This window comes from Plectropomus leopardus, chromosome 23 (assembly GCF_026936395.1).
Source record: "Plectropomus leopardus strain MGB_pleo_1.0 chromosome 23, ASM2693639v1, whole genome shotgun sequence".
NCBI classification, from domain to species: Eukaryota; Metazoa; Chordata; class Actinopteri; order Perciformes; family Serranidae; genus Plectropomus; species Plectropomus leopardus.
Genome location: NC_142198.1, coordinates 14,552,763 through 14,568,422, shown reverse-complemented (window position 1 = coordinate 14,568,422; position 15,660 = coordinate 14,552,763). Strand labels below are relative to the sequence as shown.

At 39.8% G+C, this 15,660-nt stretch overlaps 1 protein-coding gene across 4 annotated transcripts in view; it reads left to right on the top strand.

The window, feature by feature from the left end:
• Window positions 1-15,660, top strand: part of nhsl2 (NHS-like 2) — a 160,623-nt gene that overhangs the window by 58,551 nt on the left and 86,412 nt on the right. Inside the window, exon 1 of one of the 4 annotated variants that reach the window (XM_088073946.1) lies at window positions 8,592-8,832. The exons of the other annotated variants lie outside the window; for them this stretch is intronic. Within the exon in view, the coding sequence (XP_087930072.1) occupies window positions 8,754-8,832 (79 nt within the window). The 5' untranslated portion in view covers window positions 8,592-8,753. Of the gene's footprint in view, window positions 1-8,591; window positions 8,833-15,660 lie in introns of those variants that run through there. 4 annotated transcript variants of the gene reach the window in all.

The window sequence follows — 15,660 nt, the reverse complement described above, 5'->3', positions numbered from 1 at the left end:
AGCCACTTTAAGGTACTGTACACTCTTTGTGTGTGTGTGTGTGTGTGTGTGTGTGTGTGTGTCTGTGTGTGTGTCTGTGTGTGTGTGTGTTTATGCTTACCAGTATTGATGCTTTGTTACATTTAGAGTGTTAAATTCCCTGCGGTATGAATACAGACTTTGAACTTTGATATCATCTGGTTGGTCTTTATGGTGCTTTAATGGCTTTACGGTTGTTTTACAGCATTGTTTTTGTGTGACCGTTTATTTTACTACTTTTAATTTTACCTTGGTTGACTGATGTTGAGTTCTCTTGTTTATAGAGTAAAATGTGATGATTTTTATGCTGTTGTGTTTTAATATATATATGCATTTGGTGCATGCTGGGATTTCTAATATCAAATAATAAGTATCCGGGAGATTCATTGTATTGTTTTTTTGGTGCTCAGCTCACACAGTGAGTTCAGATAACAGTAGAAATGTTGAGTTTCAAAAATCCGTCGTAGTTGTCCTTGAGCTTTTGGTGGTATTTCCTGGTAGCTTTCCTGGTTATTATGGGAATGTTGATGTTCATGTTTCTATTTTACTCAGGATGTCTTGTCCATGTTATCTTAAAAGTCTAAATAGAAAATTCATTCTGGACCTCTTAATTGTTGGGTTTTGAAAGACAGTCAACCAAACAGTAGCAGTGAGGATGGTTTTCATGCAAAATGTGCAGTATTTCTATATGAAAGCGAAAGGAGATTTTTTTCTTTCTAGTGACAAAACTTATGAAATAAGTTCAGACAATCATTGATTTCAGTTGAGTTTTCCTACACGTCATGTCAGAGGACTTTGTTGCACCGTAAGCATGTTAGCAGTTAGCATGCCAGCTACAGTTCACCAACTCATCCTGGTAGTTGCGACATCACCAAACCTCCACGGACGCACAGAAGAACACCAATGTGCCACTTTCTGCTGGCTTAAATTAAAGGAGGCTATAATCAGTAAATTGTTTCTTCCCCATTAAGTGACGCACTCCAGATTCACTGAAAATTCAAATCCATTAAAAGCTGGATTAACCAAGTTTGGCTGAAGCACTTCTGTGTCTCCATCAGCTGCTCAGATGAAGAAATGTACTTCATGGCGGTCTTGTCTAGGAAGATGAAATCTTTAAAATTCAGACAGTTACCTCTCTCTGCCAGCATGTGATGTGTTCTTCGTGCAACTTTTAACACTCCGAGGTGTACAGCGTGAGGAAAAATCAAAGGTTGCACTCATTTTCTAAACTCAGCGAGGGGTCTGCTTTCAGAAAAAAAAGTTTCCTGTCCTTGAATTACCTTAACCTGTAAGTGAGATTTCAAACCTTGTAACAGCTCAACTAGAAAAAAAAATGGTTTTCTCGCCAAGAATGAGGTTTAGAGACATAAAACAATGTTTAATTTGCTTGGAAGGATCACTCTGTGTTCCTAAACCAGATTTGTTTGCAAGCTACTCCTCAGTTTTCACACCTTATCGCGTCTTCTGTGAAGCTGAGACAGAAAAACAAAGTGTCCTTAAAGTGTTGTAATGTGCCAACCTTTCATTTGTTTGAACTGGACAAACAGGTAAATCATTTTTGGTGTCATTTTTCTTCCTCGTAGCAGCTCCTTTCAAGTGGGAATACCTATTGAACAGACCATGACAGAGGCACACAAATGCTTTTGTTTGTCTGGTTTTGATTCTTCGGTTTTCTCAAAGCAACCGCTGGTTATTGTGAGAAGGTTTGACATTGTTTGCTTGTTAGTTCAAGGTTGAGCCATGATTACGAAATGGAGATAAGAGGACAGTAAATATTTTGGGTGCTTGGGTGAGATTTTGACAGCAAAGCAAAATCTTATTGTCCTAAGGTGAACCCGTGTGAGAACTGAATGGTAGATGTTCTGGTCATTCTCGTGTGAATACGACATGAGAAAGAGGGTGGGAGAACGACAGAAAGTGTGACATTTTTTTCACCTTGTCTGTCTTTTCTGGGACAGACAGAGAAAGAGACGCAGATAAAAGGTTGGCACAGACAGAAAGAAAGAGGCTGGAATGGTAAAAAGAAGACAAAGTGGTTCAAAGAAAGAGGAACAGAACGGTTGATAGAACGAGCTGTCAGCATATAAGACAGAGCCTGAGATGGCGAGAGAGAAAGCAAACGTCCCTGTTATTCACAGTGATAGCTTACAAGACCAAGCCGCTTGTGTGAAGTCGATGCCGTCGACTTAACGAGATGTTCTGAAAAATGGCTGGCAAAACGGCAAATCAGCAAGAAAGGGAACAGCTTGCTCTCTGACGGCGCCGCGTTCTCCCCCCTCCGGGCCTCGACACCAGTTACGTAAGCGGCAGGATCGAATATAGGCAAAAGCTATAAAAGCGATCTTTGTGGGAGGCCCAGGGATGAACCTGGATTAGTGATGGTTTAGGGATATTTGTAATAGGGAATCCCAGCAGATTTCACTGCGCAAATATGTTTCTCATACGCCGGGGAGCAGAAACGGCTGTGTTTCATTGCAATAGGAAAAACGGTTCAGCCATTCACCTGCTGAAGTGTCCTTGAGCAAGACACAGCGATGCTGTTCTTTGAGCTATTGGGTGGATTTGGTACAGATATTCATGGTCCCTTGAGGATGCATTCCTTATTTTTTGTTGATTCCTCTGGTCACATATGCTCATTTGTTCAGGGTGTGACAGAAAAAATAGACTTTGTGAACCCGATGAAGACTCAGCAGAAATTTGATGAATCAGTGTTGAGTATTGACAGAAAATAAACTTGTAAATCAGTTTTTACTTTAAAAAAAAAAGAAAAAGATTCTTTGGTTACAGCATCTCTAATGTGCAGATTTACTGCAGATATTTGGCTTTGGATTAACACTGTCTTAAACAAAACAAGCAATTTGAACTCTTTAGGGAATTGTGTTTTGCATTTTTAACCACTTTTTAAAGTTTCTTTATAATAATAATGAATTCATGAAGAAGATAACCATCAGATTAATCCATAATGACATTAATCCATAGTTTCAGCCCTTTAATCAGGGTTTAAAAGCCTGAACTTCTTCAGGGTTTATCCTCAGCTGTAACAGGACTGGAAAGAATGAGAAAAAGACATCGTCTGTCCCCTAAGACACAATAACACACCCTTGAAACATGATGTATTTCACAAAAAGATAAGTCATAACAGTCCTAATAAAAAGAATCTATAATGTGTCTTTGGAGAGAGGAGCTGAGCTGTGAAGTCATTTTTCTCAGTTTTCACGGCTCAGGCTGTTACTGGCTGTAAACATCCCAGAGTCCGGTTTTTTGGAAGCGAACAGGAGGAAGTTTTTCTGCTGGCTCTTCATTTCCTCATTTCTTTTAGCATTTCAGTGTTACCAGATAAAAAAGTCAACAAATGTGATAAGTTTAAGAGGCTGACATATCAGAATAGCAATCAGACAAGTTTTCATTTAGATCTGTTATCATATTTGTCACGACGGCACTGAGGCAGAAAGTAAAACCTGCTAAACTCCCAACCAACAGATTATACAAAACCTGCCATGAAAGATACTTCACAAGCACAAATCAGACAGACACTGATTTAAAATGTGTTCCACATAAGTTATTTAAGATAACTATGAATCAAACTATGTTAGCTTAACCCTTTAAAACCAGGGTTACCATCAGTTTTCTTGTGCATCTCAAAAGTGAAGAAAATGACCTGATTAATTAATTATTAAAAAAGGTGAGAATTATTTTAAAAATTATCAAAAACTTGGGAAAATGTCCAGAAAATGTATTTATAATTATATATTTAATATTATGTTACAGAAAAAAATACATCCTTTTTTTAGACTTATTTTGGGTCATTTTCTTGTTTGTTTGTTTTTTTACTTAACTTTTTTTTTGTGTGTGCTTATTTTCAGTTAATTTTCAAAGAGCTTTTTACTAGATTCTTGCTATTTTGGGGCCATGTGTTGTTAAGTTGCTCATTAACTTCTCATTAACCAATTTGCTCAGGTTTCAAAGGGTTAAACAACCAGAACAAAGATACATATCCTACATCTGCGTCTGGCATCTATGAGTTTACACACCTGAAGTAAAGCTAAAGAATACATCCTTAGTAGAGATAAAATGGATGATATTTGTTTCAACAAAGTATAATTTCTGTGAATTTGGTGTGGAATTACTCAATATCCGTTTTTGAAATATTGATTTTTGTCCTACAGGGCTTAATGCAATGTTTTAAAATAATCCCCAATACAATTTCCTTTGTATACATAAGGTTCTATCTGAACTTATTTTAAAAACGATGCCATCATTTTTTAATTGTCATGCCACCACTAAATATAGTTGTGTGTGTGTGACTGGGTGTGATATCTTTTTCTAGACTGTTGATTCTTTAGCGCACCTCCCTTTAGTACATTCAGCACCTTTTTCTATCAGCTGTTTCTCAGGATGTGTGATGCAACAGTGAGAGGGAGGAGGAGGAGGAGGAGGAAGAGGGGGAGGAGGAGGAGGGATGGAGCAGATTTATGATAGCAGTAGGATTATTCTGGATCAATATAAAGACACAGAGAGGAAGAGAGACTGTCTTTTTTTATGTAAAATGTACGGCTTATTTTAAAGCTAATGAAATCAGGTTTAACCAAAATTAAAAAATGAGACAAAGAGGCAAAAACCCAGAAACATGACTGCAGTTTGCTGAAAGGATTTGTCCATTTTACAGCAAACTTTCCTATTAAACCAATCACATACATTAATTTCATTTAATATTATATAAAAAGCCTACAATAATTCCACAATGAAAAAACGATACGTCTATCCTTTAATGCATCTGCACTCAAAAACACAGGAGCAGAAATGACTTAAATAATTAAGGTCACTGTCGAAGACAAAGCCCTGATGGCTTTCCTTTTTCAGCCAATATGATGGTTGCAGACTAACAGAAGAATATAAAGTGAAAAGCAGAGGTTCGAGAAGTACTCAAATATTTTGCTTATGTTCCAAAAGTACCAATATTGCAAGTACTCCATTGCAAGTAGAAGTCAATAGTTTGGAAATATATTTAAGTAAAAGCACACAGTATCGTAATCTAAACTAAGTATCAAAAGTAAATGTCCTTGTTCTGCAAATTATATATTGTCATATTTTGTGTTATTAGAATATGAATACCGGTGAATTGATGCACTCAGTGGAGCAAGTTTTAAAGATGGATAGATAGATAGATAAACTTTGTGTGTCCCAAATGGTGACAAAATTTTTCCTTTGACTGGCTCAATAAAATACACATAGTTGGCATGAAAACTCAATCAAAGAATCTTAAAAACACATTTAAAAATCTTATCATTAAAATTAAAATTATATAATTAAATTGAATTTTAAAAAAAGGAACACTTCAACCATTAATTAAAAAATACAGAGAAAAAAAAATCTCAATATGAAAAGAAAATACGAATAATAACAGTACAGGTAAGGTTATTATCTGAAAAATAACTCGTAGACTTCTGAGACACGACAGCCGCTGATTTGATCTTTTACTTATTATGCTTTATAAGGTGACTATATTATGTAAGATCTTTAACATCTGGAAAGTAATCATAACCCTTTAATTAAATGTAGTAAAGTAAAAAAAAAAAGCATAGAATGGAAATACTAAGGTACAAGTACTGCAAACTTGTACTTAAGTGCTGGAGAAAAACCACAGTCTGAAGAGCACGATGTCTTAGAGGTGATATGAGAGGAGACGACAGGACAGGAGACGAGTGAGGACATGATTGGCCTCAAGTGCTTTTTACTGTCTGTTCCTGCCAAATGGACATGGCTTACAGACTTTATGTGTGTGTGTGTGTGTGTGTAGTCAGGTTCAGTTTATGGCTAACGGCGACTTGTTTTCTGTGTGCGTGCGTTGTTAGTTTGAGTAAAGAATTTGAATTTATATAAGCGGTCTCACGACAGCTACATGATTCTCTATCACAACCTAGCAGCAGCGATAAACGGACAAATTGCGGTTTATTTGACGCGGCTGTTGGCATGAACTTAATCAGAAATTGAGTCGGAATGAAGTTCGAAGATTTGTGTGGATGTTTTGAGAAAAAACGGGGTGAGGGAGGAAGTATACAAGGAAGAACAGATGAGGTAGAAGTTGCCCTGATGCACTCAATCTCCTCTCCTCATTCTGTATTCTCCCCATTTCGCCCTCTCTGTCTCACTCTTTCACCCTCTCAATCTCATTCCCTGTGCCGCTCACTTCACTTTCAATTTCTCTCCCTCCGTCTGAACCCACCCGGTCTCACCGTCTTCATTTATTCATCTCTCTGTCCGTCAGTATAAGCTTCTGTTTTTTTCCCCTCTCTCTGTTTCCACCTTTTTGCAGTCTTTCTCCTGCAGTCTTTCTCCATCACTCTCGCCTTGTATCTCTATCACTGCAGTTACACAATATGGCCAAAAGTGTGTGGACACCCAACACCCCCAAAAAAAGAAAAGTCATCCTGTAGTGCCAACATCCTATTTAATTGTTCTCCAACTGTCTGCATCATTCTGAAACCATAACACAACAAATGTTGAACATGACTGATTTTCACCTAAAAAAAGGGCAAAAATTGTCTGATGTTATTACTTTAAGTTGCAGGTAGGGAAGGAATTTGGCATAAACAGCATAATCTTGGAACCTATTTTTGTTCCACGAAGCTGGAGCGGAGTTCACAGAATGAATATTTAGCTGACAAATCTGCTACATTTAACTCCATGCCATCATAATCTGAGCTGCTCTAATTGCAAATCAAGGATCCCCAACAAGTAAATGTGGTCTTTAATATTCTGAATTGAATATTAGGCCAACAGAGGAACATTTGGTCAATCATACTCAATTTCTTTAGGGATTAGCATAGTAGCATAACCAACATTGGCATTTATTATTATCTAAATGACACAAAGTTGAAGGTGTTTTTAAAAAAAACTAAAAGATTCAGGGCTTTTTGGAAAACATTTGGGTCTGGAGCCCCTAGAGGCCACCATCTGCTCCATCTCTGCTGGTAAAACCAGTTCTTTATGGACCTGGCTTTGTAAATGGGGCCATTGGGAGAAGTGCAAAATATGACCAATTTTCTTTATGTGATGATATAAGACTTTAAAATTTCCATGAAACTTCTCAACAAAAATTGTTTGTTAAAAAATTAAAATTGTTTGATGTGTTTTGCTTACTTTAGCTCAAAAACCTTGGAAAGAAAACATGATGGATTATTAAAGTCTCAGTTTGTTTTCTTTTCTGCAGCATTTTACAGTATGTTTTTTGTTGGTCATTTATATATATTTTTGTAGACAGTGAAAGTACGGCACTGTTAAATCAGAAAATAGTAAAAAATGTTGACCAGTGTTTCCAAAAGTCCAAGAGGATGTCCTCATATGTCTTCCTTTATCAATAAACCAAAGATATTCAGTTTACTGTCATAGAGGACTAAAAAAAGCAGAAAATATTCACATTGAAGAAGCCAGAATCAATGAGTTTTGATTTTTTTTTTCCTAAATAATAAATTCAAATGGATTAACCGATCAATGTAATGGTTAATACTAATCGATTTATAGTTGCATCTGTAAATAAAAGTCAGAAAATCTGAATCTATCAAATCTATTTTTTAAAAATATCTGACGAAGCATTCAGGATCTGGCATTTATGAATCTGTGATGTCTTGTCAGCCCATGGATGTCATTCATTCTCTTAATTGAAACTAAGGGGTCAAGCTCAGTAGCATTTGGACAGAGGTGTCCTCATACTTTTGGCCATAAAGCCCCTTTTCCGCTCTGTTTTCTAGTCACATAGCTGATAGTGAGCCAATCTATTTCTCTCTCCCTCTCTGGTCCAACCCCTCCCTTTTTTTCCCTATTTCTCGCTCTACCTCCCTCACTCCATCCCACATTATCTCTCTCTCTCTCTCTCTCTCTCTCTCTCTCTCTCTCTCACTCTGTTTCGCGTCCTGTCTCGATCTCCCTCTCTCGCTCTCTGGCCTCTGATTGGCTAGTTTCTGCCTCGCTCTTTATGAATTGAACAGCAGCGGCTCAATGCGACTGGCTGAGAGCGAAATCAACACAACGAATGCTCTCTCTCTCTCTCTCTCTCTCTCTCTCTCTCTCTCTCTCTCTCTCACTTTCACACACACACACACACAAACACACACATAAGCACATGCTCATCGGCAACAGCCAAACCTTTCACTGAAATGTGTGGAGGCTACTCACACACACTTTATTCTTCTTCTCTCTCTCACACACACATGCATGCTCGCACACTCAGGTTCTCTCACACACACACACACACACACACACACACACACACATGCACACACAGCCTGCTTTGTCAACAGCTCACGTAGCACAGTGCACTCAGGCGAGCTCTCTCTCACACACACGTAGCGTACGACACACACTCCGATCTCTCTCTTCCTCGTCTTCTGTCACTCTCCCTCTCTCGTTCATCCGCAATCACACGCCGAGCTCCACACACACACACACACACACACACACACACACACACACACACACACACACACACATTCATAGAGATGCAGTCACACACTCCAGGATGCAGGCAGTGATGCTGTGACGCTCCCCCCCTCTCTCTCTCTCTCTCTCTCTCTCTCTCTCTCTCTCTCTCTTACACACACACACACACACACACACACACACACACACACACTTCTCGATTTGTCTTGCACATGCTTTAACACACACACCTCGTCAGCCTCTCTCCCTCGCTGTCAGTCAGTCAGTGTGAGTGTGTGTGTTGGTGGAATGAGGTGGTGATGTTTTGGGACAGGAAGAATAGTATGGGCAATTCCCAACGACGGCCCAAAGGAAGACACAGACCCAAATCGGCAACAGGTACTTTATCTTTCTATATATTCTATTTCTATTTTCATCTGTGTGTCGCTTCATCCCTCCATCTCTCCGCGTAGTATCAGTTTTCCTGTCAATGCGTCTTTGCATCTAAAATGCCTCATATGCAGGTGTCTCACATCCAGAGGGACGCCTCTATTCACCCCTCCATCCATTTGTGTGACACACACGTTTCATTCGTACATTCATTTATCTTTCAATTTCTGCATTATTCCATCCATAAACTCTCATATTTAAAGTGTCACGTCCCCTCAGACCATGTTTTTTCACACGCATTATCCTGCAAAGCCCACATTCATTCAACCAGCTATTTATTTATCTTTCCTTTTAATATCATACTCTCATAAATCTCCAGATTTCTTACCAATCCATCCATACACACCCAAGTAAGCAAGCCATAATGTATTTATTTGTCTCTATATTGATCTATAGTATCTATCTAGTATTTGTGTTGCGCCTGATCCATCGTGCGCCCATTTATCTCCAAAATGTTTCATATTCTGGTGTCTCACGTCTATGCATTCTTCTTTCCACTCCTCTAATCACTCATCCATGCGTGCACCCTTTCCTCCATTCGTTCTATACACACATGCACTTTCATAGATCTCTCTATTACTGGTTTTCCATCCAGTGCTTCCTCTCATCCATTCATCTGTCATTTATCTGTCTTATATGTACATCTTAGCTGGGTTACGCTAACTCCATTGCTTGTCCATTTATCCACCAATTTCTGCATCCAAAATGTCTCATAGTAAGGTTGTCCCACACCCATGCATGTCACATGTTATCCCTTCAACAACCCATTCATTCATGCATCTTTTCCTTCATCCTATACAAACACACACTTCCATTAATCTTTCTCTTTTTCTATGCAATGACGCAATGCTTTCTTTCATCCATTCATCCTTCCTCCAGTTATCTTTCTCACACATGCATGTTTTGGCTGACAAACCAACACTCATTCACTTTTCTAGATATTGATCTCTGTAGTAATGTTTTGCCTTCCAGTCCATTATTTCCCCATTTATTTGCTAATTTCTGCATCCTCCATTGGAAATGTTATATAGCAAGGCTTCCCACGCCCATACATCCCTCTTTTCACCCCTTTACCAATCCATCCATCTATACACACTTTAGCTGGCACACTAACATCCATTCATCAATCTGTATGACACGTCTATCTAGTATAGGTTCACTATCCAGTACCTCCCTGTTTACTTATCTTTCAATTTTCTCTTCCCTCCATCCTTTTTTCACCCCTTAACCAATCCATCCATCCATCCACTTAAGCTGGCAAGCCTTCATTCATTCATCCATCTATGTATTTAATGGCGCATCTATCTAGTATTGGTGTACCATTCAGTACATTCCTATGTCCACTGATCTTTCAATTTCCTCATTCCTCCATCAAAAATGTCTCATAGTAAGGTTTCCAATGCCCATGCATCCCTCTTTTTACCCCCTCGGTAACCAATCCGTAATAATTCATCCATCTATATATGTATAAATGCATCTATCTTTCATTGTTTTGCCATCCAATCCATTGTTTGCCCATTTATTTACCCATTTCTACATCCCGGCATCCAAAATGTCTCATAGTAAGGTTTCCTACGCCCATACATCCTTCCTTTCACCCCTTCGGCAACCAATCCATCCATACACACATTGCCCTGCAAGTCTATATCCATTCATCTATCTATATGTCTATTGGTTCATCTATCAAGTATTGGTTCGTCAGCCATCCCTATATCCACTGAACTTTCAGTTTCCTCATCCCTCAGTCAGAAATGTCTCATGTTCATCCATTTATCCTCTTGCATTCTTCCATCAACCCATCCATCCATCCATCTAGTGGTCAAGTACTTCATTTCATCCATTTTCTCCCTGGAGTCCATGCATGTTTCCATCCATCCATCTTCTCCCCCAGTCATCTTTTCCTTCGTCTGGGTTGCCAGGTTTGAATGAACTAGGTCAATTGGTCTTTTGCCTCTTGGCGTTCGACTGGGCTGAGAGTCTGTATGTGTGTGTGTGTGTGTGTGTGTGTGTGTGTGTGTGTGTGTGTGTGTGTGTGTCCTCTACAACTGTAGCTTTTGGCTTACTCGCTTGCTGCTTAGCGGAAAGTGTGCAAATACGAAGGTTTTACACATTTTTGCGTATACCGCCGCCACATGCTGCAGTCCCATGCATGTTTGTGTGTGTTGGGAGTGTGTGATTGCTCGGCTGCACGGCTGGATGGGATTACTAGTGGGCTCTTTAATTATCTCTCAGGGTGAGCGAGAGGGCGAGCGAGGTAGAGATAGTGTTTGGCGAGAGAAAGATAGAGAGAGAGAGAGGGGAAGGGAAACGAGAGAGAAGCGGAGATGACAGCCCTTGTAAATCTGCCCCTCTTACTTGCTTACGCGATGAAGGAGGGGAGGGAGAGGATGGAGTGAGGGAGGGGACAGCAGGGGGTGAGGAAGAGGATGAAGCAGAAAGAGGAGGAGAGGAGGAAGAACAAGGGGGAGAGGGAGGAAAGGAAAAGAGAGAAAATGAGGAAAATATAGGTGGATGAGCAATTTTTGGGAGAGCTGGAGCTGAACCACAGACAGGCTGGCATGATGAGGGACTGAGTGGACGAGGGAGGAAGAGGATGTATTAAAAACACACATGCAATGTGTTTATGTCATGCTGCAGAGCTGCACAGTGCACACACTGCCAGCCGAGAGTAAACACACCCATATGCTCACTCTCTTTTTTCTGTCCACACACACTATGTGCATATCCTCCAGAGAACAGCGTGTGTGTTTGTGCGTGTGTGCAGTGCGCATGTACACTTTAACACAAACCGACAGCCAACCAGCCCGCACACACCTGCCGTGCTGCAATAATCAGCACAAGACGCTTCCCGATACATTTGACCTTGACTTCAATCAGTATCTGAAGCTCATTCATCTCCTTCAAGAGATGATGGTCACATTACTGTCAGCAGGTGCTGCGTTATGTTCCAGACTGTGTCATTTACTGTGATTACTGGCATGATGGCGATACGGTCAGGGACAAGAGGTGTAATTGATGCTTAATGGGTAGAAGGACGAAGTGCATTTTTCATGAATGAAGGAGAAAAAACAACAGCATTTAGTCAAACACTTTAGAACAACTGCATAGCTTTTTACCCGCAACGACCTCTTGTGGCTTTTGTGAATGATGGTTATTTTCTATGAGACAGAAGTATTATTGTGTTGTTATGACGCAGCAAAAACTGCACTGGAAGGAGGTTGGGTGGATGGTTTGATGTATAAAGTGTTGATCGTTGTTCACATCATGTCAACAATTGTTTATTTTAATCATGATCATGATTATTCTGGAACCTTAACAAATACAATTAAAGGTTAAATGTTCAGAAAACAGCTACAAAGTGGATCTTTAGTTGGAATCATTTTGTCAAACTCCTATCCAAGGTCAAAGAATGAACACTGATGTCAAATAAATAAGCCAACAGAGATGAGGAGCCAGATGTATAAAACTTGTCATTTTGTTATTAGTTATTGATTCTTACTGAGAGGTCATATGATTGCCCCCCTCCCCACTCCCGTGCTGCTCAGCTTTCACATCAGTGGTGTTATTCTGTACCAGAGTACAATAATGTCAACCTTTCTATTATGCCTATTATTGTGTTATACTTTATCACACATGATGTGCACTTACACAGATTTTGGAGGAGACCCGCCTTATAGCAAAATGCCTTTGCAGCTCTACTCGCCGACTGCTGCTAGCATTAAATAGCAGTCCATATCTGTGTTTTGATTAGGCTTTGGTGGAATGTAAATTTTCGTACCTTCATACCTTTCTTAAATGAAAGGAAACCTGATGCAAACTGTACCCGAGTACACATGAACCATACTCAAGACCACCTTTTCAGGTGGACTCAGGCATGGATCGATGTACCGTGCATGAGTACGGTACACTTTTCTTACGAGTCTAACACAAATCAAATGGAATATTGTTTTTTTTACTTGGGTACAATCATTTATACATCATGCTCGAGAAGTCCTAAAGTTGTTGAGGAAATTGTGACACAAAAGGCATGAAAAGCTGACCTTTTTGTGATTATTTCGTCAAATAGTTCTTTAAACTTGACCCTGATCTTTGGCAGATCAAATAATGCTCTTATGAATCATTTTGTCATGAAGTATTTTGGGAGGCACTGACGATCAGTGCTGTCTCTCGGTTAAGAGACCTTGAAACATTCAGTGTGAGCTGTTTTGAAAGGGAAGACAAGTGACAAGTGTCTCCCTTTTAGTTTGAAGGAAAATCTGTTTTGAATCAGTGAACTTATCTTTTCATTCATATTTTTCCACCATTTTTGGCACCCTTGTCTTCATAGCTTTTGTGTTTTTACCAAGAAATTACCTGTTAGTCAAACAGCGTGGGCAGGTCTGTGATTTTATTCCTCGGATTTTCTGTTGGAGGAGTTTTAATTTCCTCTTTTCTTGGTCTGTTAAGCCGTTAACTGCTTGCATTAATTGCCAATTTCTTCTTCTTTTTCTGGTTATTTTCCTTTTCATGACTTCTTTATTACAAACAAACTGAAAACGAAAACACTTCCTGTACAGCAGAGATCTTATCAGGACAGCCCCCCCGGGTCCATTAGCTTAAAGAGACTTTTAACTTTCTCTTGCTTTCTGTCTGTCTGGTTCCTTCTGTTATACTTACACATACATCTCTGTCTTTCTGTGGGTTTTTTTTCATGCTGTGATCAGACTACAAGACGTTGGACTCATTTGACAGATGTGTGCCGTCAACAGTTTGCTGTTTCATCTCATGTCGTGTTTTATAGCAGAACACAGCCGATTGTGAGTCTAGGACACCTCAAATGATTGGAAAGAGCTTGCAAACATTTGTATGCCTCTGCGTCTTCGTCAGCCAGAGGCACTCTGTTTTCCGGATGTCTGTCCATCTGTCCCATTCTCGTGAACGCTATATCTCAGGAACACCTTGCAGGAATTTCAAATTTGGCTTAATCATCCACCTGGACACAGTGATGAACTGATTATATTTTGGTGGTTAAAGGTCACTGTGACCTCACAAAACATATTAGGGGGGCATAACTACACAATTTCTACACCAATTGTGGAAAAATGTCATAGAAACTTCTGAAAGAATACATTTATGAAGTGATGACATTTTATATCCAAAAGGTCAAGTGTGTGAACTGGAAAAAGAGAAACGTGAGGACATAAAAAGGTTGTAAGAACCTACAGGCAGCAAGCAGGTATCTTCAGAAAAATCATGTTGAATGTGATTCATGAAAAAAAAAAAAAAAGACTGGTTTTTCCTGTGTTGACGGATTTGCTCGGTGAGGACACAATCGGTAGTAAAAATTACCTCATCTTCAGGAATCTTAACATTACTATCATGATGACACGGTGAGCCATAAAAAGTCTTCACTTAAAATACGGAAGTTGTCAAAGCACATTGTAGGCTAACTGCATGCAATTTAAGGCATGTTTAACAAATCTGCAGCTTTGGATTTGAATCAGTAGTGACTATCTTGGAAGAAATGTTGTGTTGTCTGGTCCCATTTTTCTTCCTTTCCCACTTCATCTTTTCACCTTTTTTCTCATCCCTCCATCATTTTACTCCCACAAATGTCACGCTCTCCCTCTGTTCCAGCTCCATTTTCACTCTTTCTCTCACACACCTATTTTTGGCATGTTAAACATATGTACAGTCATATATGCATGCACAGCGACTGTAGGTTTTTTGTATATGATGCCTCTCTCGCTCTCTGCTCTTCTGCTGCTATGCAACCGTTGTCCTAGTGATCAACCGATAACACTCTCTCTTTGTTCCAATTTCTGTGCTCAAAAAATACACATTTTTGTCTCTACTTTTCTTCGTCTTTGCCATTATTTGTTTTTACTTCCTCACGCTAATGACCGACCCCACACACACACACACACACACACACACACACACACACACACACACTCACACGGAACATGTTCATTCACATATTTCAGATCGATGATGTCATCTTCAGCACAGCCAGCACCCTGCAGCAAAAGAGAGAGAGTGAGAGGGATAAGGAGGGAGGGAAAAGAGCAGGGGTGTGTGATGAGATAATTGGATGAAGGCGAGGAGGAGGAGGGTTTAGAAAACACAATTGAGAGATCTGAGGCGAGATACGAGACATGAGAAGCGAGAGAAGAGAGATGTAAAGAGAGAGATGTAAGATGCTGAAAGAGAGACAAAGAAAGCAGAGAAGAAGAAGTGACGTTAGGGGAGGAGACAGGAAACAGCGCCTGGGAGTGTGTGTGGCCGAGGCTGCTGCTACCATGGCAACCATACAGGTGTTAAAGCAGGTCAATTGAATGCCGGTAGGCAATCTGCCAATAGCCAACAAGCACGTACGTATGTGTGTGTGTGTGTGTGTGTGTGTGTGTGTGTGTGTGTGTGTATTCACTGGTTTGTTCATTCATTAAGAACTGAGTGTGTGTTGCCTACTGATCTGTTTGTCACATATCACTCACTCTCACGGCTCCAGTTTTGCGCAATCAAACTTAAAAGTCATAAAGTCACTAACAAGACATTGAAGAGGGCACTGTCATTTATGAGTGCAGGAAATTTATTTTCCAGTGTGTTTGCCATGTAAATACCAAGCATCCTCATGTTAGATTCTTAGTTTTACATACAAATGCATATGTTTTGACTTCGTCATCTTGAGGTCACGAGGATGGCATGGCACCTAGGTGAGAGATGGCCGCCAAGCTGCAGGCCACTGTTCAAGACCGAAAACAGCAAAACCAGTATTTTTTTCTTTTTACTCAAACA